Source organism: Macrosteles quadrilineatus, unplaced genomic scaffold, assembly GCF_028750875.1.
Source record: "Macrosteles quadrilineatus isolate MER2022 unplaced genomic scaffold, UCM_ALF_1.0 Scaffold_6__1_contigs__length_79288215, whole genome shotgun sequence".
NCBI classification, from domain to species: Eukaryota; Metazoa; Arthropoda; class Insecta; order Hemiptera; family Cicadellidae; genus Macrosteles; species Macrosteles quadrilineatus.
Genome location: NW_026542599.1, coordinates 31,966,374 through 31,994,339, shown reverse-complemented (window position 1 = coordinate 31,994,339; position 27,966 = coordinate 31,966,374). Strand labels below are relative to the sequence as shown.

Genomic DNA, 27,966 nt, shown 5'->3' with positions numbered 1-27,966 from the left:
ATGACACTGCATAAGTAAATAAGTCATGCGCGAAACTCACTATGTGAAAATCGTGGAGAAAAGAGTGTAAAGAATGGTTTGTTAAAAATGTAGGATAATATCGAAAACAGGTTGTAACTTACGCGTCTGTTTATCTCAATTCAAAACGCCGCGCTTGTAAACAATGCAACCACTGCCACTGTGATAGCGTTTCAGTTTGTGGATAAATTGGTCTCGGATGCAATGAAAAATAATTGGTATGATTTAAAGTAATAATGTACGACAGAGTCAAAATATTTTGAATTATGCTAGGGATTTGTTTAAGATAATCTGAATAATCACACAAATAATTTACGATATAAACACTTATTTGAGTGTTATAGCTATAGATAAGATTCGATACCTTAAACCACAATATGACGTAGTCTGGAGTTACTGTTTGAAAAAGTATACAATAATTCAGTGCTACATTATTATGTCTGTATTACATGGTGCTCCTTTATTATTGTCGTTTGATAGGTAAAAAAAAACAGCTGGTACAACTGCCACGTATTTGTGACACGTTTGTCGTCTGTGTACCAAAAAACATATGGTGATGGAACTTGTTGACGTTGGAGCTGTCTGTCACAAATTGTTAGTGTTGAGGTTAGAAGTAGTGTTCTAGTCTAGTTCTGTTTTAGCTACAAAAGAAAATCGAATACTTTTAAAATGTCTACAAACGAAGAATTGCTTGCCAAAATAAAGAAGCTAGAAACTGAGTTGGCTAACGAAAAAGCAAAACATGTGCAACCTACAAGACAAAAAATTGCTGAAATGTCTTCTGAAGTTGTTGATTCTAACCCTTACAGGTAAGCCATATGGATAGAGAATTTTACAGTTTACAGTGTAAAGTAGTATGAATAATTTCGTGGTTATACTTGGGGGTTACAGTAGCATTTATGATCACAACAGTATATATATGACTTTCAAATGGAAGTTCATATCATAGAGTTTTAAAGTATTAAGTTAGACTAGGACTAGGCTTATGTGATTCCATGGACTTCTGCTTGACATAAGGCAGGCGTATAATGGATAATTTTTGATGTGCCGAGAATCGATCTTATTCTCCTTGCACCAAAGTCTGGGACGCTAATTACTAGGTTAGCAACAGTAAGGTACCGTATATTAGGGTGCGGCAGCAGTTTGATCTCAGCACTTTAAAAAATACCTCATGAAGTCTTATATACCATTTTCGTCGTTAGTTAACCATTCTGGTGGTAGAATAATCTCATACTTGGCTAAGTTTTTGTCTTGTTGAATGTCTGGCCTTAGGCAGAAATTATCTCCTGGATTTTTATAACGATTTAAGTAAAGAAATATAAAAGTGGTGGCTTGATGTAGTTGAATCCTGCAAACCAACTAGATCGTAGCTGGTATCTCATATTCTTAGTCAAAATTCTGACCTTTTGTTTAGTAAATAATAAACATCTTGGTCATAATATTGCCTTTTTTACCCTGACAATACAAGTAGGCACATGTAAAAAGGATTTACTCCTACTCTGAACATAGTTCCAAAATGTAGCCTATCCATTTAATGGTTCATTGAATTTCATTAGAATAGCAGCTGTCAACATTAGGCAGCATGTTTCATATATGATGAGAAGTTTCAGTAGGTCCTACTTCATAGATGTAAAAGCCTAACAAAAATTATTTGATAACCTATAACAATACCTTTTGTTTGTTGCAGCCGTTTAATGGCCCTAAAACGTATGGGTATTGTAGACAACTATGAGAAGATCCGAGACTTTACTGTAGCTGTAGTTGGAGTGGGCGGAGTTGGAAGTGTCACTGCTGAGATGCTTACTCGCTGTGGAATCGGTAAAGTGAGTAACTAAATGTATTTTTGATTGACAGGCGTAAGCCTATGTTAGACGATGCTAACTAACAAGAAGCTGATAACATAAAATCCCTCATATCCAGGCACTGAGTATCTAGTGCGTGCATCTATGCAACTGTAAGCCGTGGGATGTACGTTTTGATATTGGCTATAGAGTAGTAGCCATCAGATAAACCAAGCGAAACTGAGGCCGGATATTAGAGGTCCTACTATAGCGTGAGCTAAACATGAGCAGCTAGTAAGTAAGCACTGGTAATAAACTAGTGATTTTGAATACCATGTTAATACAGCAAACACAGAATAACAATAGAAGGGGCATTGGGAGTGTAGTTTTCTCCAATTTTGATGAACTATGGGCCGGCGCACACTATCCCAACCACGACCACAACCAAAGGCCCGACCGGTCTTTGTTGTTCACCATGCGACCCGACTAATGCAACGAATGTTTTACTAACTTCAGTGTCAAGATGGATGTTGAAGAAGTAGTTGCTGTGGTGCATTTCTATTGTAGGTACGTTAAGCGGAAGAACATCCAATGTTAACTGGGACTTTTCCTTCTGAGTAGCGTCATCACGTCCAAAGAACATCAGAGTGATCTCCTCCCAAGCTTCCTTGTTCATCCCTCTGTTGGCATAATGTGCTGATAGATCCCATAAACAGGGCCTTTCTTTAATAGCTATAATAAAACTCTCAGTGTCAAAATCCTGCGACATTTTACTAAAGAAGTCACTTCACAAACCACACAAAAAACAAGTGCCCACCGTGTGATTGATCAAGGAATACTGAAGGTATACTGGTCGGGTCGGAGACAAGTCGGGGTTAGTGCGTGTCGTCCCATTACATTGTATGCTATTTCTGGCTGTAGCAGCCAGCGAGTTGGGCCCGACCAAACGGCATAGACTTTGGTTGTGCGACCAGGATCCGACCAGTCGACCAGTGCGTGCTATTCCATTTACGCCTACTATTAAACTGGCCGTATCCATTTGAGTCGTGGTCGTGGTCGTGGTCGGGATAGTGCGCGCCGGCCCTATGGCCAACCAAAATGACGGACATCACACCACTATTGGTATGCGTTAGCCTCTACCTCCGCCTCCCAATTGGCTTCTGACAGAGTAGCCTACCTATTGATATAGATAATGGTGTTACAGTGAATGAATAAAAGATTAGAATACTGCAACATGTTATTCCAATTACAGCATGAGTGGATAAAATGTTTCCTTTCCTTTAGATAAATAACAATATTAAATATTGTTATTTTATCTTGTATTTTTTTATAAGTTATAGGATAATCCAACGTAATTATCCACCAAGAAAAATAATTGTTAGGCACAAACACAGACAAGGGAAACTTTATTCAATTCTTAGATATTCCTATTACTTAATCCCACTCTGTTATTGCGTGAAATTAATGTTCTAAAAACAAGTGGCACTAATAGTAACATTATGACAGGTCATCTTTGAGATAGTTTTATCAAGATGATAGAAAGCTATTAAGTGTCTTAAACAACCAACTTGAGAGATTGTTTTTGACACTTCCAATAAAAGAATAATTGTGAAATGAAATTGCAATTGTTTTCTCGTTTGATCAAAAGTGTTTCTAGCTGATAAACGTTTGTTTTAACAAAGGATTTTCACTATCTCGTAATATTTGCAATTTCCTTGTACTTTGGAGTCGAGTTCTCTCTAAAAATTGACTTGTCTCTAATCCTGTAAAATTTAATCATACCTATATACAGTACTTTTGCTATCTATACTTTTGTTGTTGATTGTTTTGTCTAATTTAAAATGACTCAGGTTGTTTCATGTATAAATTTAATGCTCTACTTTTTTGTGTTGGTCTTCCTCAAAGAGTGACATAAACCACTTCCCTTCACAAGTACTATTCTACAATATTATATTGATGTTCTCATTAATTTTATGTGTGCATCCATGGTAAATTTCTTGGTTAACCTAAGGTTTTGGTCAAAATTAATAACTTTATTATACTTAAAAAAGCAAATTTCTTTGTAAATGTATTTTAATTGTAATTTGAATGCTGGTCGAATTTAGAATGAAGTGAAATTACATGAAGCTTTTTTATTTTCTCCCCCTATTGTAGTAGGCCTAAGGTACATAGTAAGTAATTATGGAGAAAGTATTGTTTTAACCCTTTTTAAGTTTGAGTTTTGGGTGTATAATATCCGTTTTGGGTTCCCTTGATCTCAAGAAAGTGATTTTCGTAGTGATGTTTGTGTGTGTGTGGATGTGAAGAACTAGAGACTAGAATTGCTGTCCGATTTAAAAAAAAATTTGGTAACTTATGTAGGTCATGGTATTCCCAGGCGTTTTTTGTAATTTAGATTTCGTGTGATTTCCCCAATAAACATCTATAAACTAGCCTAAAGGAGAAATAACATTTTCTCAAAAATGCCCCAAAAGATTTTGATTAAAATTTAATATGATATAATAGCCCTTTTAACAAAACAGTAGACTACAACCTCCATTGCTGTAAAATTAGGGTTCTAAGGTTATTGTAAATTATATGATTTTTCAATTAAAAAGTCTGATAAAAAAAACAGCTTGAGTGATTTTGATTATAATTGTTGACAGACAAGCCAATGGGAGAAAGTATGTGTCAGATTGCTGATGTCATTTATTTTACTGACAAATTCTTTACATAAGATCTTTTTAATTAATGCCCAATCAAGGTGAGTTAAGATCTATAACACAATGTGTTATAATTTACTTTGCTATACTTTTGCTTACTTTTTTTCAATTCAATTCAATTCAAACTTCTTTATTCATTATTTTGTACAATATATACATCGAATAGTGTCAGGTTGTACAACAACTCAAACTAGCCTAAGTGACAATCTCATCCACTCTATGCAGGAGACTGAAAAAGCGTTTATGTACCTATTCATTATGACTGTGATGGGTGGAAAAAATCTTCAAAAGAATACGGAGCTATTTTAATCAGATATTCTTTTAATCTTTTTTTAAATTTGTTTTTATTACTTTCTTTTTTAATTTCTTTTGGAATTGTATTTAAATATCTTTGACCGATGTAGGAAGGTTTCTTTTCAAAAAATTTTGTTTGATGTTTATATGTTATTATGGAGTCTTTATGTCGAGTATTGTATTTATGAAGGGTTGAAATATAATCTGAAGGACGAGAATCAGCTTTCTTAATTGCCATTAAAATGCAGTCAAAAATATACTGTCCGTAGACTGTCAAAATATTGAGTTCAACGAAGTGTTTTTTCACAGAGGCATCACGCTGTAGTTTTAGCATTATTCTAATTGCATATTCTTGTTTTTTTAATATATTTTCAAGATTAATTTTTGAAGTTGCTCCAAATAAACAAATCCCAAAAGCAATATGGGAATGTATGTATGCAAAATAGATTTTACGCATTGTTTCAATATTACAATAAAAAGACATTTTCCTCAAAGCAAATATTCCAGAACTAATTTTTGGTAAAATTTTGTCCACATGGTTATTCCAATCTAGATGCTGATCAATAGTTAAGCCAAGAAACTGAGCATTTGGTTTTGTTATAATTTGCTGAGAATTCAAATCTATCACTGGTTTTCTCTTATTTCTGTTTTGTTTTGTTTTAAAATTAATACAATTAGTTTTTCCTACATTCAAAAATAAATTATTATCCTTGAGAAATTTATTGATGTTTTCTAATTCTAGTTTACAATTTACTTCAGCTTCTTCCAAAGTCTCTGATGATAATTTCAAGTTTGAATCATCGGCATATAAAATTAATTTTGAATTAGGTTGGAATAACAAGGCATTTTCCATGTTTTTCATATAACATAAAAATAACAGAGGACCTAATATTGAACCTTGTGGGACGCCAAATTTAACAGGCCGAGTTTCTGAAGATATACTAATAAGTTTATTTGAGTTTGATAGGAACGTTACTTCGACATACTGACTGCGGTCACAAAGATATGACTGAAACCAATTTAGAGAATTTTTCGACATTCCTAAAGATTGTAATTTTTGTAATAAAATTGAGTGCTTTACACTGTCAAAGGCTTTAGACAAGTCCAAAAAAATGCCAGTTGTAATGTCAGTTTTGCCAAAACCAAAACTAAAGGAAAAAATAGGGTAAATAAAGTGATGTGAAATCAGTATGCATCCAAGTAATAATAATTTCTAACTTAAAATACATTCTTCCTTGTTAATAATCTCGACATCTTGTTTCTAATTGTCCTTTTGTAAATTAGCCGCATTATTCAAAACTAAAAGTGTTTAAACAAATTTTAAATTTTAATTCTTCCCAACGTAAATCAAGCAATATTATGTGTTAACATTTTAGTCATGTTTTAGTGTTAGTCCACAATTTTTTAACAGGCTCCAATTCTTTTGTTTCAGTTACTTTTATTTGATTACGACAAGGTTGAACTTGCCAATATGAACAGATTATTCTTCCAGCCACATCAGTCGGGCCTTTCTAAGGTAAGCCTGGCTTAGAACCCTGTAACTCTTAAAATCATTGTTTTTTTTATTGTGACTTTTTGTTACATACTAAAAATCTATTAGAAATCTAGATAATATCCTCCCACGGTCACAGTAGATAGTCACATCACAGAGAAGTAATATAAATATATTTGCCTAACCCGCCATGTTAAACTTCCCTATCCCAAGCGTGATGTATACAACTTCCTTACTTCTCGAGTGATGTAAAGTTGAAAAAAACTCACTCGGTGATGTAATGAAACCCATTTAAATAACATTGAGTGGATAACTTAAAAAATATACTTCTATGGAGCCAACGACGTTCAACGCTAGAAATCAGCTGTGTGTTTGAATTTTATTGTTATGCTTTGAAGAATTTTCCTAACCTAGCTTTTGTTTGTAAATGAACGTTACTGTTAGAAGATGAGTGAAATTGATAATGAAGCATATTGCTCGTAACCTCCTGAATATTGTCGGGTCAGGTAAAATCTTGTACGTTACACGTTACGCAAGAGCGTGTTTACATCACTTCATGTGAATTCATGTTTAAATCACTTCGGTGAATTATGCAACTCGCCTTCGCTCGTTGCACAACATTCACCTGCGTGATGTAAAAACGCTCTTACTACACTTGTAATGTAAATAGCTATTACTTTACTTCTCTGTGGTCACATCTAGGTCTTCAGGCGATGACTGCGTCATTGAATAAACTGAGCTAACAATCATCATTTCGGATGTGTAACAGCTATCTATCTTCCAGGCTTACTACTATTCAACTGAAGAGCCTTTTAAAATTAGTTTTGAATTGATAACTAAAAGCTATCCAAAACGACAAATTACTGTCAACCTAAAACTGAGAACTGAACTTAATATTTTTTATCAGGTAGAAGCAGCTGCAAACACTTTGACGTTTATAAACCCTGACGTCACCATTGAGACTCACAATTACAACATCACAACTATGGACAACTTCGCCCACTTCATGGACCGAATAAGGTAAGCTTGAAATGGTTTTATAGCTATTGTACATGTGAGGGGACTAAATTGGGAAAGGGAGGGAGACAAATGATTGCAAGATATCTTAGAGGCTTTATCACGGGGTTTTGTGTCTAATTTAAATAATTTCTTTAGCCAGGGACATTTCTGGCACCCAATGATCAAGAACAGTTGGGTCCAGGTCCAGAACATTTACTGCATTTTTTAAGAATTGAATCAGTGACATTCAAATTATCCAAGATGATCTTGAATTTGAACTAGCAAGAGCCCAATAACAATCCAACCTAGGTAGCTTTGAAGATAGCGATGTTTATAGGCGTGAGATTCTGCTTGAGGTTTTCTCCAGATTCTGCTCACTCACCTTTGCAATAATCTCGGTGTGCAACACTGGATTTACTATGATGGGGATTCTTTGATAGGTTCACCTACCTTAACCATTTTTAACCTTAACTATGCCTCTTTTTATAATGTTTTCTCCTATCTTATGAACATAAAAATCCAAACTATTAAAAAAATAATTGTTATTTAACCTTTTCACAATTCATTAGATCTCTCCTGCTAGGCTCTGCCATACACTGTTAAACTTTATGAGTTCCACACTAGACCTGACCGAGAAGGGGTTAGAACCATCAATTTAGAGTGATGTCTTCTAGCCGGGGAGACAATGTTTTAGAAAATTTATCCTTTGATCAGACTAACCTAGACCATTACTGGTCTACCAAAAGCCCAAAACAAAAGTAGTTCTAAACTTGACTTCCAATTTGTTTTTGTCCCTAAGGATGGTTTTCACATTAATTCATGCTAGACCTAGGGGTTGTGACATTTTCACTTGGACAAAATCCATCTGTGATTTGGTAGGATTTGAACCCGGGACTTCAGGGACCGTCAAAGTCTCAAAGTCCCACGCTCTACCACTAGACCAGCTCCTCCCCTTTGCCAGGGTACTTGGAAGTGATAATTTTCAGATGTTTTATTCAGTTACCATGCAATATAGTTTTAATTGGAAATTTTGATTTTTAGGTTCTGATATATTGGACGTTGGACGTCAGGGTACAACACACCTTATCTCTACAATATCTTGTAATGTTTGCAGTCACGGCAGCCTGACTGGAGGAGCAGTAGACCTAGTGCTCAGCTGTGTTGATAACTTCGAGGCGAGGATGGCTATCAACACAGCATGTAATGAGCTGGGACAGACGTGGTTTGAGTCGGGTGTCTCTGAAAACGCTGTCTCTGGACATATACAGCTCATAGTGCCGGGGGAAAGCGCCTGCTTTGCGGTCTGTATAAGTTTTGCTTTGCAAACATTAATTTTAAATTTTTTAGTAAACAAACTAAGGAATCATTAGCTCCTCATTGAAAGTATTTAATTAATTAATTTTTTAAACAAATTTATCTATTTCAATTATTACAAAGCGTACCATTTAAATTACCTGTAATTGAGAGATCTCTAGCTAGATACTGATTTCAGAATACAAGTTATTATAAAAATGCTTTTATAAGATTTTAGTTGTTTCTCTTAACTTTGGTGGAATTAAAATCATTTATGATTTATAATAGTGCATTCTTTATCATCTTCCAATATTGCAGCGTAGCCATGATTATGTCCTACAAGCAGTTGTAGAAACTTTCAGATGTCTTCTGAAATTACAATAATATTAAGATTCTACCCCTAAACAATCCCACTAGTACTCAAATCCTCCTACGAAAAGATAAATAGATATTTCCTGAATTTTTTGTCTTGTGTACCTCTATTTTTGTTATAGGTACTGCTACTTGAACGGTTGGATGATTATGTATTTTTATTGTTGTAAGCATATAGAGTGTACTTTTCAAAATTGTTCCATCAATAGTTTAGTAAGCTTACATAAAAGAAAATTCTTCCCCTAACGTTGTTTGATACAAACACTTAGGTGATAACATGTAATTTAACTGGTGTCCTACTCTATAAAATATTATTTTAATTTGTGCACTTAAATGAGTTATTTGCGTAAGAGATTTATTGAAGGAATATGGTCAGGGTAAAAAAGTTGATATTAATTAACATATACATTGTTATAAAGCACATATTATGCTTTCAGGAAATAAATCATTCTCATTCTCATTCTCAAGCAATATCTGTTTTTTCTTCCACAGTGTGCCCCACCACTAATTGTCGCCTCTAATGTGGATGAGAGGACATTGAAGAAAGACGGAGTGTGTGCAGCTAGTTTACCCACTACAATGGGAGTCGTCGCTGGATTCTTAGTTCAAAACACTCTCAAGTAAGTCTTCCAGACGGCAGATATTGAATATTTTAAGGAGTTTGTGAGGATAGCAGGCTTAGTTGAATGCAAAAAGTCCCATCTGGCACAAGAAACATATACTGTACACTATGCAAATGTTATATATGTATATTACATCACTGTCACTGAAAGTTGAGCTGAAGAGAGGGGGTTGTTTATAGGCCTAATGAAATTTCTCTGAAAAGCAATCTCTTACTAGGCAAGAAATATATACATGCAGCAACTATCCATGCTACCCATTTAGTCCTGTCTAATCCATTTAATCTGTTTTCCAGGTACTTGTTGAAGTTTGGAGAAGTGTCGTGGTACCTCGGATACAACGCTCTGACAGATTTCTTCCCCCAGATGAAGCTCAGACCCAACACAGGATGTGATGACAGCTACTGCAGAGCTCAACAAGCTGCCAAACCTCCAGTTGAAGTCACTCCGGTTGTCGCTAGCAAACAGGAGGAGAAACCTGTGGTGCACGAGGATAATGAGTGGGGTGAGTTTAGGAACGTTACGTGTTAATAATCTGGTCGACCAGTTTATTAAATCTAGTTTCATGTCTGTTAATTTTTTTATGTATTTTTCGCTTTATTTAAATCTCCTGGGTCAGTGATGAAGAACATCACCATTAGAAATCATTAGTAAGGCATTCAAACCTGAAAATGAGCTCCATTTATGACAATTTGAATCAGCTATAGTAAATTATACTACAACATGATCATTTTGACAGACAACAGGTAGCTTAAACCTTTATTAACCCCTAACCTTAAACCCGTTAACTCCTTTGATTTAGAGGCGTATCATGACATTGAGATAAATGGAGCTGAACCCAGCCGAATAGTAAAAAATCAGAAAGACAAGGGAATTATAGCCTAACTTAATCGCCTGCCAATCGATAAGACACTATCATAGACTCATCACATGATCGGATGTCTAAAATAACAGCAAAAACTGCAACTAGCTTAACACTTACCGAAACCCCGGGTCTGACAGACCCAAAAGAATTTTCACAAACACATGTTGGCAATACTGTTTACTTGCGGGATTCCATTCCCCCAATACCTTTTCCTCCCCTACCTGTTGATGTATTGTTTGCTAATTTTGCTTGAGTGCCTTGACCTTGGCAGGTCGTCTTTTCATAACATGCCCGTCTCAGAAGCCCAGCGTTAGTGTATTTTAAAGCGGGGTCTCACAGGCCCAGGGTTTCGGTTTGTGGGTTTCTTTCTATGCGGGGTACATTATTTTCAAACGGGGTCTAACAGACTCAGGGTTTCGGTTGTGTTATAAAAATTCTGTAAAAGTGTTAATTTTTCTTTTTGAATGGACAATTTTTCATTTTGAATGGACAACTTCTCATCTTGAAGTGATTACGATGGTTAACAATCCGGGTGGTGGAGATTGGGTAACTTGAGTTCTGTATAAGAATTTATATAATTTTGAAGTAGGAAAATTAAAGTTTTCACAGATTAAATTAGTTTAAATGAAAAACAGTAAACACCAAAACAAAGTATGTTGCAATGTGTTTAAAAAAAATATTTTAAGGATTTTAGAATTTGTGGATAAAAAAATAACCTAATCACAAAAACAAAATGAATTTGAAATCCCAAATGTCACTTGATTTGATTAATTACACAAGTCTTAAATGTTTGTAGGTATCTGTCTAGTGGATGAGACGCCAGCAGAACAGCTGCAAGACGATGCTCCTGCAGTGCAGGGGTTAGTGGAGGGGGTTCGGGCTGCGTACTCTGTCCCACAGTCATCTACACAGACAGACAACGCAGACACTGTCACTGACACAGCAGTCAGCCTCGACGATCTGATGGCTCAGATGAAGGCTATGTAAAGTAAGTATTAATATTCATTCTGATAGGCCCTGGACTACGTAAATATGACTTTTTTGGCTACGGATTAAGCCTACCCTCCGTCAGTGGTCTAAATTTTGTCAAAATTTCAATTGTTTAAAGCTGATATGGTTTGTTGCACAATTAAGATTTGAACCCTAGTTTAGAATATTCCCATCATCAAGTTCCTAAAAACCAAGAGCTTTCCATGGGTGGTTAAGTTAAAACATTCATTATTTATATAATTATTATTATTATATATATAGTTAATTAAATATTTCAGTAAGTTACCTATATTTTTACAATTACTATAAATACGATTAAAATTGTTTAAACCATTGCATTAAAAATATAAAATCCCTCATGGTTTCCAAAACTTGTCCTTCCTTAATTATTTCTGTGTTTTTAAATATTTCCAGAAAGTTTTAAGACGTATTTGTAATCCACAGAAGGGTGTTGAGAGTTGAAACTATAGAGCCTTAACTTTATCTTAAGTTAAGCCAGCCGAGGAAACTATAGACTATGTTAAAAAATTAGGCATCATCACTACTTTGTTAGAAAAAGTTGTACTTGAAAAAAACTATCACAAACAGGTAACAAGGTGGTACACATAACAAATCACACATCACAAAACTCTCCAAGATTAAATCAGTCCAGCGTGAAAAATAATAAAATATTTAAAATCGTGGAATGTCACAGTGAAAATCATGTTATTAACCGTCACAGCGTCACATATCACTAAAGTGTTTTCTTCTCAGAGTTTTCTGACGTGTCAAATGAGTCTCTGAAAGATTGTTTCCTCTTTAGGATGAAACTCGGTCCGAGAGCCACGGCAGCCATTGCTGCCAACTGTAGAAGTGTGGTGAAGCTCAGCACGTCATCCATTGACCTCAGGGTTGCCAACATTCCACCGGCCTGCACGCACAGGAAATTGTACGGCATCAGACCTACAAACCAACAACTCAATTATATTTTGTGAGAACGAATAATTATTTTTGTAAAAAAGTCCTGTGTGTTTAAGTAGCTTCATGAAACTATAATGATAATGCAACAAATTTAAACATTTATAGATCCAATTTTGGTCAAGTTAATGTAAGGTTTCCCCATCACATAAAATATGCAGGCACTTAAAGTATCTTTAACCATATACACATGATGAAGATGAATCCTTATACAAGGCCTTACTAAACTGACCTATCCAAACATATTGAATAAAATTATTGTGCTGAGATAGAAGCACTTACCTTCTATCTCAGCACAATAATTTTATTCAATACGTTTTAAAATTAATATGAAAAATCCAAATGAAAAAGGTTAAGGGTTAAACTCTCTAAAATTGTTTTACAATGTAAAATTCCCCAATGCTTTAATGTTATTGAATCTACGTGTTACTTTGTGATGTTACAAGTATTTTTTTATTTATTTAAATAGTATTGTATTGTTATTTCAAGCATTTTGTGAACTGCATATATTTTGTATTTTTAAAATGTAATTAAAGAGATTAAAATATTTAAGAGCAAATAATTTAAAATCCTTAAAAGTTACATCCAAATAGTCAAAAGTAAAAATTCTAGAAAATTAACATAGTTAACCCATTGGGAAAGGAATTAATCCGCTACCTGCAGCACCCTCTGGCGGCAATTAATTTTACCGAATTTGTACACTTTTACTCTAACTGCTATAGGAAGAAACCCTTAGGTAATAAATTAATAATTCTTTCACCATTTTGTTCACAGTAAAATTGTCTACAGAAAAGTGTTAATTGGATAGTCAAAGTTGTAAACTAAAAAAATATATATAAATAAAGATTATAAAAATAAAAATTTTAAAAACAAAATTTTGAAAGTAAACTTGATATACAAATTCCAAGATTAATCCAGACACCAAATAACACTACTATTATAAAGGTCGATCGATTCCCTACGTAGAAAAATCAAAAGTTGTGTACTTTTATAAGTAATAACATTTTTTTTAAATTGTTTGTTTACCTTACCGCAGCTGATTTTTGGTGATATGTGGTTTCCATGGCAACACAAAATTGTTTGTTATTCGCTAAAATAAATGAGTATATACGCAAATCAAGAAGCAAGATATTTATAAACATTATAATAGTAAGAAGAAACAAAAAGGGCGAAAAATAATAATAACTAAATAAAAAATGGCGCTGCCTAGCGGTGACTCGAGCGGCTCTCGTAAGTCGGCCTCCGGGCCTGCAGCGGCCGTACGAGTAACGCTCGTAAGTCGGCGCCAATGGGTTAACCGAGAAATGAAATTTTGAATAAAAACGATCACGAAACATTCATTTAACATTTTCCTTATATGTTTAGCGAAAATGTTTATTAACTTGTACTTTTATTTAGACTTCTTTAAATGTATATCACTAATTTTGCTGTTGAATACTCTATGAACATTTTTTTGAATGCTGTTTTGAGCTATATCAGCATTTGAAATATTCAGGTGTGATCGAAAGAGTCAGAGCAACTGTCGGAGTCAGGAGCGATCAGTAAACATCAAAGCGGCAATAAAGGCTATTTTTAGAAGACGTTCAGTCACCTGGCATTGCAAAAGTCACAAATGTTAGTTAGCAATTGTCTACTGTAATGTTTCATTGCTCAGACTATTTTTAAGGTAAGTTTACCTTAACACTTTGCTGTAAACAATGGATTAGAGGGGTTTTCGTATATAATGTTTCCATGTACTACAAACACAATACTCACCAATAAGAACAGTAAAGAAGAAGACGTGAAGAGGAACTCCGACAATGGGGGAGAGAAGATTGATGAGCCAGTTGGGCGACATTGGAAACAGCCTTAGAAACAGGAGGTAGTAAACTAACCTGTCTGAATTGCGGCTTACCTGCAAAAACATCAAGACATGAGCAAAACTGTTTTATACAATAGGGTAGGCTTGTAGGCCTAATATCATAGATTTTTTTTTTTTAAATTGACATGATAGAGGATATACTTTGTATGAGAACTACCACATTGGTCATTAATAAAAACCACCACTTATCTTGTTCAATATTTATTTGCTCTGAGATGGTGATTGCGACACTAGAATACTGTAACAGTGTTCGAATGAACAAGTGATGACTACAGTAGATATTAGCTAAACTGACAAGTTTGTTACCTTGTTGGTGCCAGATTATTGATAGTGCCTAATTACTGAATGTCTTCTAAAAATATTCGTTACTGTGGGACAGTAATAGCACTAATTTTCAGAAGGAAATAGTTGGCAGCCCATTTATTCCCAATGTGTTTTGTGTTATTCCCAAACAGGTTGTACTTTCTCTCAAGTTTTATTAATGTTTTTTAGGTCTATAAAGTGTTCAAAATGAATGAAATGAAACGCCCTCATATTTTATTGAGTGCAACTAAACGTTTGCCATTCTCTTGACGTCTCTGACGATGGCTTCAGATTCACCTGAATTTGCTAATATGGCTTAAAGCAGCATTCAAATTTTGTCTTGGCCATTAGTGCAGTGCCAAATTATTGAACGTGCCTAACCATTTGATTTTGGATGAGCGGGTTTACAAATACAGTTTACCTTTTCTTTGAGAAACTTGATCTGTGAGGGAAAGTACTGCTGGAGCACTGAAGATCCGAAAGCTCGAGACATGAGATAACAAGCAGTGGCTCCTGAGGCAGTGAGTAGACAACACAGTGGGAACCCCTTCAAAACTCCGAACAACGCTCCCGCCAAAACATTCTGTAGGAAAATAATAACTCAGTAATGGAAACTACAAAGAAAATATTAGGGATACAGTAAAGTTGAATCTTAGCAAAGATAATCAGTGTGGATACAATGAAGTTTAGTCACTGACAACAAATACAGAGCTAGAAACACAAAAAAAAATGCTAGTTAAGCTGTTACAGGAATAATGGATTTAAGAGTCGTTGGAGCCTAGCCCAGCCAGCGAGATCGACTTACGCGCTGTCACACGGTCAACTAGAGAACTACACGCGGCGGTGGCGCTTTCTCTTAGCCGTCTAGAGAACTACGTAGACGCGCGGCAATTGCGCTAAACGCAGAATGGTTGTCGAGCGGAACCTGTGGGAAGGGAAACTGATGGTAGTGACTCACACATTCTCGGTACAGCAACAGTACAACCTTTGTAACTGAACTGCTGCTGTGTTGCTGTGTTCCTCTCTCAACTCTCACTTATGTTTAGGTGTTCCAGCTGCAGTCAAACAAAATTTAGTACTATGCAAAAGTATTGTTAACCATCTTTTTTGATTTTTTCGAACGTAAACTAACAAAAACTTGTTATTGTTTTGTCAACTAGTCAACTATTTCAATTTTAACAACCAAAACTGTACAACCAAAGAATATATCAACTTCAAATTGAAGTCATAACCTAAAAAATTCAATGCGGTTTTTAATGTACCTATTAACTGTATAAACAGCTATTTAATTGAGTTCTTTCTTTTGTGCTCTGGTTTTTGTTATTAAAAATCTTTAGTATTTATGTATTGTAGCGAAAAGTAACGTTCAAAGAGCGAGTGAAAAAGGGTCTAAAATATTCTCGGCCTTATTTAAAGTGCTCGATAAATCTCATACTTCAAACATATAATGGTCTCAAATATTATCATTGACTATATATACCTACTGTAGGTATATATAGTCAATGATATTATGTAATAATGGCTCACTTTCCACTTATGTTTACTGTCTGACGAACAGCTAACTTTTGTATTTACATTTTATTAGTCATCATATTTGCGTAAATAATACAATACAAGATACAAATAATTATGATGTGGGCCTATTATGTAAATCAATCAATACATAGCAAAAAGTTTTCAAAATAATATATTTTCCCATTTAGTCTTACAGAAACATGACATACAGTAAGGGCTACCCTATTTCAGCTCTACAGCTTAAAACATTATTTTTCGAACTGTTGGTTAAATAATTTGTATATTTGAAAAACATTGTTATTAATATACACTGTGACATTTTGTAATAAATTAAAATGAAATATAAATCGTTACACTATTATTTACAGGAAACATAATATTTAAAATTACTGTCAAATAATTAACAACTATACACAAAAGGGCTACATAAATAAATGAAGCTTACACGTAAGTGTAAACTTACTTGCATTAACCAAATTAACATTTGGATTACTGTACAAGTATTTAAACCACTTATATTGTATGTTGGTAATCCGGAGGCTATACATGTTGGAAAATGAAATCTATAATTATGTAAAATAGTTCAAGTGACCAAAATTGTGGAATGAGAAATATGAAACGCTCTTAAAACATCAATAATCATGGGGTGATTTTCAGACGCTCAACAAACAACAAGTCAAGTATTAAATAAAGTATAAAAATTGAAAAACATCTGTATAAAACCCCTATTCATACAGATATACAAAGTTTTACAAAATAAATAACTCATTATTACAAAATAAAAAATCACAAATAAGGGTACAATACTATCAAATGGTTCATTTGGAGTTATTTACTAAATACTACGGACAATCTTAAACAACAAGTCAAGTATTAAATAAAGTATACAAATTCGAAAATATCTGTATAAAACCCCTATTCATACAGATATACAAAGTTTTACAAAACAAATAACTCATTATTACAAAATAAAAAATCACAAATAAGGGTACAATACTGTCAAATGGTTCATTTGGAGTTATTTACAAAATACTACGGACAATCTTAAACAACAAGTCAAGTATTAAATAAAGTATACAAATTCGAAAATATCGGTATAAAACCAATATTCATACAGATATACAAAGTTTTACAAAACAAATAACTCATTATTACAATACAAAAAATCACAAATAACGTTGCAATACTGTAAAATGGTTCATGTGGAGTTATTTACAAAATACTACAGACTCTACAGGCATGGCAGTGGTTTTGCGAGCTCTTTCTTTTCCTCCCTTGACTTTTGCGCTTCCAAAATATACAAAGGCTCTCTTAGGGGCATACTCCTACGTTTTCTTGGGTCCACTAATTCGGGTAAAAGGCAGTTCATGTAGAAATCTGTCAACTTAGATTCCATTTCAACTCGCCAGAAGTCGTCATCCCGGTTAATTATGAATCTTTTCATACCAACAGGTGTCCATAACACAAATACGCAGAAATCTCTTTTCGTAATATGTAATTGTCCTTGCACTTGGTAATGGTATTTGTGCTTTGGTTTTACCACTAAGCTTTTGGAATGCTTGTCCATTACAAACATTTTACCTACTTCCCCTACTTTTTTACTAATTACATCATCGGGTGATAGGTCCTTTCCTGCATAAGGGCACTTAATTTCAACAATGCCATCATCACCTATAAGGCCATCAGGCGTTGCCCCTAAAAAGGGAAGATTTTCATCTACGAAAAACCCGCAAGGATTTACGGGCTTTCCTAATTCAAGCGATAGTTCCCTCCTGGCTTCCTGTTCCATATCTCTGCCATACCTAGTGGCTGGGCAGTCTTTGGGGAAATTGTATAAAATCTCAGACACAACAGGGGCAGAGTTTGAGTACACTTTCCTGTTGCACACCTTTCCAAAGATGGACGCTGTAAGACGGATTCTCCGCTCTTCTCGCCACAGCTCACTGTTACACTGATCTCTCGTGTTTTCTTCTAGTCTACGTCGATCTTCTTCAGGTAACTGGAGGCTTTTCATATGATCTGCAACCTTTCGTTCATACACATCTGCATCTAAGTCGGGCTTTTTACACAGGGGTCCATAATGTTCATCTTTGTTATCATGCGTGTTTGTCATTAAAGAACGCCGAGCTTTAGGTTTTTGAGCTCTCCTTAATCTTGCCAAAAGAACGCATCTTCTAGCTCGTTCCTCGGATTGTTTGCTAAACTTTCCCGGGCTTTTCTTAAACATGGTTTTGTATAGGCTATAGTAGGAGCGTCCTGAGTTGTGACGTACCACTGCTGCAGCACATCTAGCTTGGTAAGAACCTTTCAAGCAAAAGTTCACCCTTTTCCCTCCTACAGATCGGGCTACCGCAGCATTATAGTGTTCTGCAACATTGCTGTCAATATCTTGAATAAGATGCCTGCTCTGATCGGCAAGCGCCTCAACGGCAGCCATTACTTTCTGGTATAGTCCACACTGCCTCATAACAGGAACGTGATTTATTTCATCAGGAACAGTCTTTTTGCAAAAGTAATTGAGTTCACTACAACGACGGTGTTCACCAAAAACATGGCTAGGCCCATTGATTATGTCTTCTCTCAACTGTTTAGCCTTTTCCTCTATAGTGTAGATTCCTTTCTTCCTGTATGCAATAGCTTTGGTAACAGCAGTTCTCAATCTCATGACTGATGAATTGATGGTTTTTCTTTGTTTGCAATGGGTCGCTTTGTCGGTGTTTTGATCTTTGTCAGTTGTTGTAGCTATTTCCTTTATCTTATTGCAAAAGTTGCGCAGCAAATGATTCCTACATTCGATCTTTTCGACTTGCATGTTGTCATAAGGTCGCACTTCCAAAATCCGTTGGTAAACGCTGCTGTCTCCGTCCGCTACTATTTTTTTATACTTGACGCCATGCATATCAACACTACAAAGGAAGCCCTCCACAATTGCTGCCGCCTCCATACTACTAGAACTTTTGTCCCAATTTTTGAAACAGGCATGAGGCGGTGGGTCCATAGGTTTCCCAGTGTACCGAGCACACATACAACAGTACTTATTCTTTACACCAAAGTAAAGAACCTTTCTCGTGTGATACCCCACAATGGCTCCCTGGAATGGAAAATTGAAAATAGTTACTATGGCTATACGTTATAATATTCACAAATTACAGCAGTTTTTAGTATTATTTATCCCATTACTAACAACCACTTTTACTAAGGAGGTGTCGCATCACTGATTAATGTTTGAAATATATTATAATGACAAATCGTTTTGTAGTACAGTACTAACTGTATTATTTTATTCATATTTTATTTCCACGGTAATTCTTTTACGCTGAATGTGCAGGGTATTTTTTAGCGCTACCCAAATAACTGCCGTACAAAACTTATTTATTATTATTTTGTATCCCTGTATTCTTTACTTGCCGATACACATTGCCAATCAGTTAATTTGAACTTTTTACCCAATATTTTTAATTTTCCCCGGTTTTTTTCTCCCAGAATTCTAACCCCCGTTCAGACATAGAAATTAGTGAGATTAATTCATTTTCTTATATCAGTTTTGATTGAATAAAAAAATTGTATTACTAAGTACCCTATCTTAATTTATTTGTAACCTCAACTAAGTAAACTGGTTTCGCTGTTTAATTTTCATATTCGAGTTTCGGGTTTCGACTTTTGTGGCCCACTTTTATAAGCACGCTACGGCGGTTATTTCAGGTTGAGTTATCATAAATATATTTGTATTGCTTTCCTGGTTTCGTCCAAAAGAACGTCACTTATTATTGAGACAAAATAAACCTAGTGCATGGCAATAATTCACTCCGGACACAGACCCATCGATGTATAATCACACCCAGATACAGGTGGTGACAGATGATGTGCGAGGTCAACGGCATGACCATGACCTTGGCCAACTTTGAGGGGATTTGGCGGGCAAAAGTATGACTTATCTGGTATCGTTCAATTCATAACGAAACGAAGAACGTCCGACAAACATATTTATGACTACCCAACCTAACATAAGCGCCGCAGTGCGCTGTAAGGGTAACATCCGAATAATACCAAGGTACCGCAAAAATAGTGTATTTTAGTCAATAACAGGATAAACCAAGATTATGTAGTTTTGTATGAAATTGTGAAAACCTTTTGGCCCGCCGCACATTGGAGCGAGGCGAGGTGCAGGCTATGTGCAGGCGAGGTGCAGGCGAGGCGCGGCTGTTCTGTAATACAATTGTTTAAATGGAGCACCGCACATTGAGCAGAGGCTGCGCGCAGCCTCCGCGCAGCACAGCTGCAGCCTCTGTCAGGCCTCCGCGGCGTTGTAGTTGGAATACAGTTTTCCTGCCCTTCGCTCGCGCCTGCGTTGGGTTTCTAGTGTTTTGTAAGTGAAATATATATAAATGGAGCATTTATTCAGATGGTTATAAGTTATTGAGCTTTGCATTCCTTTCCACTAATGCCACTTTTAATCAAGTTATGGATATCATCAAACTGTTGTTTGTTCACTCAAAAATATTTTCTAAAAGACCACTCTGGCAGTTCATTAGTTAAAACATAATCTCCATGGCTTAATCTTTTTTTCGTGTAATCACGTTTTCAAAAACATTTTTTACAGTTTTTCGGATAGCTAATAGAGTCCAACTAACTGCACCTACCCTGCACCTCGCCTGCTCCTCGCCTCGCTCCATTGTGCGGCGGGCCTTTACGAGTTTTTTTATTTTTATAATAAGCCACACCATAGTACGGTAGTCGCAGCTAGCCTGGGGGCGCGGACCCTTGAGTGTGTACTAACCGTGCTGAGAATAACGGCTCGCTCACCCCCACAGTCTCGCTGAATAGCTGTGACTACTGTAATTCAGGTCAACTTAGGTCCTTTGGAAATTTTGGCTAAAACATTAGATGTAGCATAACTAAACACTCTATGTATTATTTAAAGCATAAATGCAATTATATGGCTTCTTACCACTCCGGATAAGCTGTTGTAGTTGGTGCGATATGACCGCTTGGCCCAGCTTCCGTCAGCAACAACTGTGATGAATGGAACACCTTCCTTGTCCACGTCTCCGCGCTGTCTAGCCAGAGCTGCCTCTTCAGCCCCTGCTAACTTCATCTCTACCATCGCTGTCTCCTCCCAACCCCGTGACACTGTCGAGTGATAATGTTCGTATGTCTTTACACTCATACAACGTATCTCCATACCAGACATCAGCTGTTGCAAACTGGTGAATCCTCCTCCAATATTCATCACCGACGCCACGGCAGCTGTGTTTACATCCATATAGCCTTCTTTTTCTGGTTCACTCCATAATGTGTACTTAAAGCCGCACATATTGCAGACGAAAACAAACCCCGACTTTAACCCCCTAATTACTTCTTGCGAATACACCATGTTGCGTAGAGTACAACCATACTGTTCCCCGTGACATCCCATTTGAACAATATTTTTAAAAAAATAATCAATGTCTACAATACGCCTCCCAGACAAAGGTTCGACAGAATTTTCACCAGGAGAGCTATCACTTTCAATGACAAGATCATTGGGAACTGGGGTATCTACTTGACCTTGACCATTATTTTCAATGGCAAGCATACTATCAGAAGCTGAAGGAGGTGTGGAATTTTCACTTAAATTAGTAACATTGTACAATTGATTGTCTTGATCACTGCCTCTACTTTTAGATAATTTACCGATTCCGGTTTTAGCTAAATCGAAGCTTTTTAGCACTCGCCACTCCTCAAACCGTTGTCCGTTTCGACATTTCAGTCTACGAGTTTTGTTCCGTTTATTCCCCATGACTAACACACTAAACACTGTTAACACAATAAGCAACTAAAATCATACCTTTAGTTCTGTTAGTTGAAAAAAAATAAAGGGCAAATAAAAACAAGTTTTAAAACCCGTATAACATTTTAACTATACAATTATTCACTTCACTTGTGCTAAAACCAAAACAGATGCACGATGAAAAATATTTGCACAGTTTACGTTTAACACTACTGACACAGATGCGTATTACATTGCAAACTCTCCGCTGCTTTATTTTGGTTTTTTGAATCGTTCTATACTGAGAGATTGAGACAGAAACACCTGTAACACGTGCAGTTCAAGGTCAGGAACAAACGATTAGGCCCGCTGTCTCGCGGAAAAAGCTGGAACTAGCTGCGTACTTCCAGTTGCCGTGAGACGGGTAGCAACCAACGTAACAACGTGTCATTAAAACGCTCACTACCATCTTACCTTTACTCCTAAAGCTTTGAAAATTTAGCAGAGTGCTAACAACTAAATTCTTAAGTACACTATGAAAAAAAAAACTTTGAAAAAAGAAAAGGTTTTTAAAATTTTTAATTATTGTTTTATTATTTGTTTTTTGGTCATCAAACGATTACAAAACAACAAACTACATTTCTAATCTCATGGTGTACTAGATATTTAAATTACGATCATTTTGGTACCTGAAACAATATTTTAGGATGGTAAATAACTCTTCAGCGACCATTACAAATTAACATTGCTCTTATGGCGGCCGAATTCAAGATGGCCGCCAGCCTCCAAGGACTCTTAAGTTTAAAATCTTAAGGCGCTACTGAAAAATAACTGACTTTTCTAAAGATCTTTTGATTTTTTTTATTAAACGTTTCATTGTAGAGCTAGCATAAAAAAAAAACAAAAAAACAATCCAGCTACTTATGATACCATTTTTTTACCTACATGTTTTCAAGCTTACCATAAAAACAGATCCAGGAATAATGAATGCTTGTTTGTACAAGTATGCGCTACAGAATAGCACAAAAACATAAAAACTATTTTGTTTGTAGTAGGATCCTAATAAAGTTGCCAGGTCCTTCAGTTCTAGGAGACTTGTAGGGAAACTCAGCTTACCCTGAAAGAAATCAAAAATTTTTATGGTATATTTAAATATGCTTAATTTTACAGATTATAGCTACTAATAAATCAGAATAAATGGCATGAAACAATTAAACTTTCAAATCTAGGAGAATACTACTGTGAAATAACAGTTAATTCCCATAATTACGTATGAAGCCAGTTTAGATTAGAAACAGACTTAATCGTAATTCCATTCAGATATGCCAATAAAATGGGGTATAGTACAATACAATTTTCTTTCTAATACAGTGTCCTTTATACAATGAGAAACTGAAATGAAAACTTATTAATTAACTTAACAATTTAATGTTTTTTTATGAAAAACTAAAAGAAAAAATATTACTTCAAAAGCAGGAATCTTGTCATAAGGATTCCTTGAGAAGACAGTGATTCAAATAGGCTAGGGCTAGGTCCTTACTGAGTAAAAAAACAATAAAACTTGTTACAGGTGGTTGAGTATCCCAAGTCAATTATGAAACCCACTCAACGCAGGAGCGGAGAATTCTTTATGTTATGCCAGGAGTGTACCAAAGATACTTAAAAACGGTTGACTTCTGATGGCAAAAGTTGTAAATATATATAACACAAAAGCAAGTTAGCCTACTCCTGAGTCAATAAAGTTTCTGATTCTAAGATAGCTATTTTGCTTTTTAAGTATCAATACAGACAGGAAATCATAAATGTTTACCAAAGAAACCCTCCGTACCTGTCTTGAATTCTAAACAATACCATAACAGTAATTCATTGATAATTAATACACTCTCAGAAACTAACTCAAGTAAACAAATAATTAATTGACAAAGACACACCTATAATTCCACTTCTTTTCCGTAGTCTAGGGAAACATTTAGATGTACAATGTTGGCAATACTGCTTAACCAGGTCACCAATGGGTTCAACTTGGAATTTTCACTCACTTTCAAAATCTCTAAGCTTTTACAAGGATGTAAGAAAAAGAAAGGACGGAGCATTATTGGATGTTCTTGTTGGGTGACAAAACTCCATTTCTCAGAAAGAACTTCACTCGGCACATTGAGTTTTGCCCAGACCTCTTCAAGCTGTAAGAGTTTTCCCGCTGTGTTTCTAACGTTGAAATACAAAACGGGCACACTATAACTTGGACTGTACAAAATGTGGTATTCCCAAACTAAATTTTCTGTTTTACTACATTCTGCACTCAAAGGGTCTTGATCTAAATTCTCTTCACAATCATCAGGACATTGCTGAGATAGAAGAACTGAAGGTAATTGTTTGATTTCCTTTTTTACAAGATAACAATTTTCAGGTGACTGGGTACGATTGTCTTTTTTAAACAATGACCATCCATCATTTATTAAGTCGGACACAGATAAAAAGTGATGTGCACAAACTAAAAATCTGCTCCAACTCAACGCCATTAAAGTCCTTTGATGTTTATTGAGTAACCTACAAGGGAAACAAATATTTAATTAAAACTCTAGCCAAATTCAGATACGATAGGTAAAGATCTTTTAATAATATGTAAGTAAAACTTGCAGTGCATATTTTGTGCCAAAAACATGCATAAAATTTACTGCTGGCGACAAGGGTGGTACCATGCATAGGTCAAAAACAATAAATACTTTAATATAATAAATAATAGTACAATTTGGACATGGAAAAATAATAAAAGTCTTTTAAGGACTTATTATAATATTGGTTTATAGTTTAATTAAAAATTTGAAATTAAAACATTTTCTATTTAAATTAATAAGAAGCTGGTACTCCAGCCCCATCTTCGAACTCTCTAAGGGTCCTCCACTTCTTTCTTGTCCTCCTTAGACACATGCTGCTGGCCCTTAACGTCGCACAGATGGTTTTCACCCTTATCCAGTTCATCACTAAACTGTAAGGTTTCTTCCATTTTTCTGTGAGGCGTTCTGCCATTGCTCTGAGCAAGGTCTGAAATTCTTTGCCTAGCATTCCGTCCACAGACCGTCTGAACCTAGCATTCCGTCTGAACCTACCATACACCCCTACAAGCCAAGTCTGCTTCAGAGTATATTTTAATTTGGCCTAATTAAAATTATAATTGAAAAATTATAAAGTTGAGTTTTAGGCATTTGTAATTTTATTTTATGAACAGAACTATTTTTTTGATAAGTAATTAAACCTTAATTCAATTTTTCATTATTAGCAGGTTTGGTTAGGTTATGACAGTTAAATTAAATGTTAATTTAACCTACAAACGATACATTTTGACAGCGACAGTGATAGAGCTAACAATTTGACGTGAACAGTTTGGCTATGCACGGTATGATGCGGAAGCGATCGACACCAACCCAGAACGGACAGGTCAAGCGATTGTGATTGGATTACAGCCTGGTTCAGGTGCCTACACCCCTTTAATACAAAGATGAACTTGGATATAAGTATTTGTAAAGAAAAGCATGATGGAAATATTTAACGGAATGCACTATAACTTAATGTGTACTATTAACGTTGAAGAAAGTAGTTGTATAATAGCGCTCCATAAGTAGTGACACAGCACATATTTCATCGGGGCCCTCTTAGTACAGTAGGCTACAGAACAGAGAGACAGGGTTTTGCTATTCTATCTTCCCTGTCCCACTGCACCCAGGAAACACAAGCTAACAACATGAAGAGAAATGTAGGACTACGCAGCCTTAGAAGAGGTAGTCTCATAACTTATTACAGGTTTCCATGAATGACCGGGCTACACTGAGGTCGTAATTCAAACTTTAAATAAGGGTGTAGGGTTCATTCAAACAATGTGAGGACGGATGATAACAGTGGCGGTGATAACGGGCCCGCGAGCTAGGGGGCCCTAAGCCTTGACCGGGATAGTTTGGGAAATTTGACTGGGACACGGGCCCGCAATTGTGCGACAGCCTCAACCACAAAGGCCCCCTTTCATAATAATATTTATAAGAGAATTATTATGTTATTTAGGACGGAATTTTGTTAATACCAGTAAGAGCACTAGGACAAGTAGTTTACAACAGCTAAACTGACACTATTACTTTTCCGATCGATAGGCTTAAAATTCTCTATCAACCTAAGTAAAAGAATTGTCATCAGTCATGCAGGTTGTATCAACTGTTCTCGTGGACTGTGTGAAGGCCCCATAATAGTGCCGAATTTAGAACCAATGTGGCCACCGGCCTAGGATGATAAAAATTAATGTTAATTCTCCTAGCCCCCGGCGGGTCACACCAGAGAGGGCCCTCTATGCTGATTCAACTAAATGAACTTGTACAGTTTTTTACGATCAAATCGGTGAATCAACCTAGGTGGCTAGGGGACTAGCTAATAAATAATTCCGTTCTTTCATTAATTTTAAAGAAGAATTTTTGGCTGCACTTTAGATTTTTTAAGTTCGAGTCAGGGTCAGATGGGCCTCGGGCCAGATCAGATCGGTTTACTTTGGAAACTATTGATTTTTATATAATGTCGATTTTCGAGCAGAGCAGAGCTTGGCCTACAAGCTTGAGAGATCAAACACAAAGTCAGAAAATCAAGGTCGAGCCCATTTTTCAGCGCTTAATACAATAATGCCCAATTAAAAGTAAAAGCTGTAAGCCTATGTCCTTGAGGATCACACTCACAAATTGAAAGATTAGGCCTACGCTTTTGCCGCGATCGCGGATATCAACGAAAACATTTCCCCGCGGGGGACGATGTCGGAAAAAAGATTTCCTGCCACCATGGGTCGTGGGAGATATTAGGGATTGGGCTGTGAACGCAGGAGACGATGATGTTGTTATCTGATGTTGTTATCTGATGATGTCATCGGTTTGGTTGCAATCATGGTAGACTATGATAATGTTTCTTCCATGACTACGGGAAGTATTCACGAGTTTGGCACAATCATGAAAGCTTAGTTGCCTCGGGAGATGCCGTGCCAAGCTTAAGTGCAAGTTTAGATGGTGATACATGTGATAATGTTTTAAAAGTTATTGGGAGAGGGGGCCTGGCGAACACACTTGCGGGGGCCCTCAGGGTCTTATCGCCGCCACATAACATGGGCGGCCACTAAATGTATTAACCAAAAAAAGAGCAGACTGTGATTGAATAACTTACATAGGCTTAAGTTACTGTATCCCAAGCTTAGTGTTTAATTAGCATTATTATGAGGATTGTAATAGAACAAATCAAGGAAGGCTGTCCAAATCCATCAGTGTGTTTAAATTTTATAAAGGAAATAGGCCTAGTCTAGTGGGTGTTGAGTGAAACCTTTTTTTACGATGGAATATGATAGTAAGTTTAGTCTTCAGTCTAGGCTCAAGGATAGTCAGTAAAACTTTAAATCCGACTGCAATCCGTCATATTATCCATTGTTACAATCAATAGGGGTAGGCCTAGACTTCCAAATCTGTTGGTACAAACAACCGTTGATTATTCTATCGTTTCATTCGATATATCGTTTGGTTAGTTAGGTTAGGTTAGGTTAACCTTACCTAACTAACCAAACGATATATCGAATACGGTAATCGATCGATATTTTTATTCGGTTGTTTGTGCCAACAGATACAGAAGTCTACCAATCAATAGGTCTACGTAACTTAGGCCTAGTAATAAGATTAATATTTGATGACAAGTGATACTATTGTCTATGTTTGGCAATACAACAATGTAATACAACAATGTAGGCCTAAGCTAGCTTAGTCGGATGTGCAAGTTTTGCCCAGTAGACCTACCCTAGCCTATAAATTCCTGATTTCACAAAAGTTAGCTAGTATAGGTTGTATTGCTATGCTATTTCATAAACGAGGGTAACTTACGGAAATATTTGACACTTCAGGAGAAATGCATGTCAAAAAGTATAACCACAAAGTCGCTAGTGTAACAATAGGCACAACGTAAAATATAGAACTCATTGATGTTCCTTGAATAATTGTATTGCACACTTTTGAGTTTAAAAGCTTCAAATATTTGTTGGGAAATTATTGGACACTTAAAAGTTTGATTAAGAGTTCCCTCTTGACATAACCTACAGTGTAGTTAAGGCCAAGATTGTTTTGTTTTAGCAGAATGCAGAAAATATGATTTTG

The 27,966-nt window shown here is 35.8% G+C and overlaps 2 protein-coding genes across 2 annotated transcripts; one reads left to right on the top strand and one right to left on the bottom strand.

Moving 5' to 3' along the window:
- The first annotated feature begins 8 nt into the window (after positions 1 to 8).
- Positions 9 to 12,863, top strand: LOC128996737 (ubiquitin-like modifier-activating enzyme 5). The gene is made up of 10 exons (XM_054422191.1): positions 9 to 236; positions 660 to 827; positions 1,706 to 1,841; positions 6,228 to 6,311; positions 7,195 to 7,307; positions 8,401 to 8,587; positions 9,444 to 9,571; positions 9,868 to 10,076; positions 11,233 to 11,424; positions 12,229 to 12,863. The coding sequence occupies exons 1-9, from the start codon at positions 223 to 225 to the stop codon at positions 11,421 to 11,423; spliced, it is 1,230 nt and encodes a 409-aa protein (XP_054278166.1). The 5' UTR covers positions 9 to 222; the 3' UTR covers position 11,424; positions 12,229 to 12,863.
- Positions 11,969 to 27,916, bottom strand: LOC128996739 (transmembrane protein 41A-like). The gene is made up of 5 exons (XM_054422193.1): positions 27,697 to 27,916; positions 22,773 to 22,928; positions 14,969 to 15,130; positions 14,139 to 14,277; positions 11,969 to 12,368 (listed from the first exon to the last, which is right to left on the bottom strand). Exons 1-5 carry the CDS (start codon positions 27,790 to 27,792, stop codon positions 12,160 to 12,162), a joined length of 762 nt encoding a protein of 253 aa, XP_054278168.1. The 5' UTR covers positions 27,793 to 27,916; the 3' UTR covers positions 11,969 to 12,159.
- Between the last annotated feature and the right edge of the window lie 50 nt (positions 27,917 to 27,966).

Coding starts and splice junctions, on each gene's coding strand:
- LOC128996739 (XM_054422193.1), bottom strand. CDS start 27,792: ATGAGTTCTATATTTTACGTTGTGCCTATTGTTACACTAGCGACTTTG. Junction 14,278..14,968: donor TCAAGTTTCTCAAAGAAAAG/GTAAACTGTATT, acceptor ATGTTTTTGCAG/GTAAGCCGCAATTCAGACAG. Junction 12,369..14,138: donor CTTCTTTACTGTTCTTATTG/GTGAGTATTGTG, acceptor GTTGGTTTGTAG/GTCTGATGCCGTACAATTTC.
- LOC128996737 (XM_054422191.1), top strand. Junction 1,842..6,227: donor CTCGCTGTGGAATCGGTAAA/GTGAGTAACTAA, acceptor CTTTTGTTTCAG/TTACTTTTATTTGATTACGA. Junction 9,572..9,867: donor TTAGTTCAAAACACTCTCAA/GTAAGTCTTCCA, acceptor TCTGTTTTCCAG/GTACTTGTTGAAGTTTGGAG.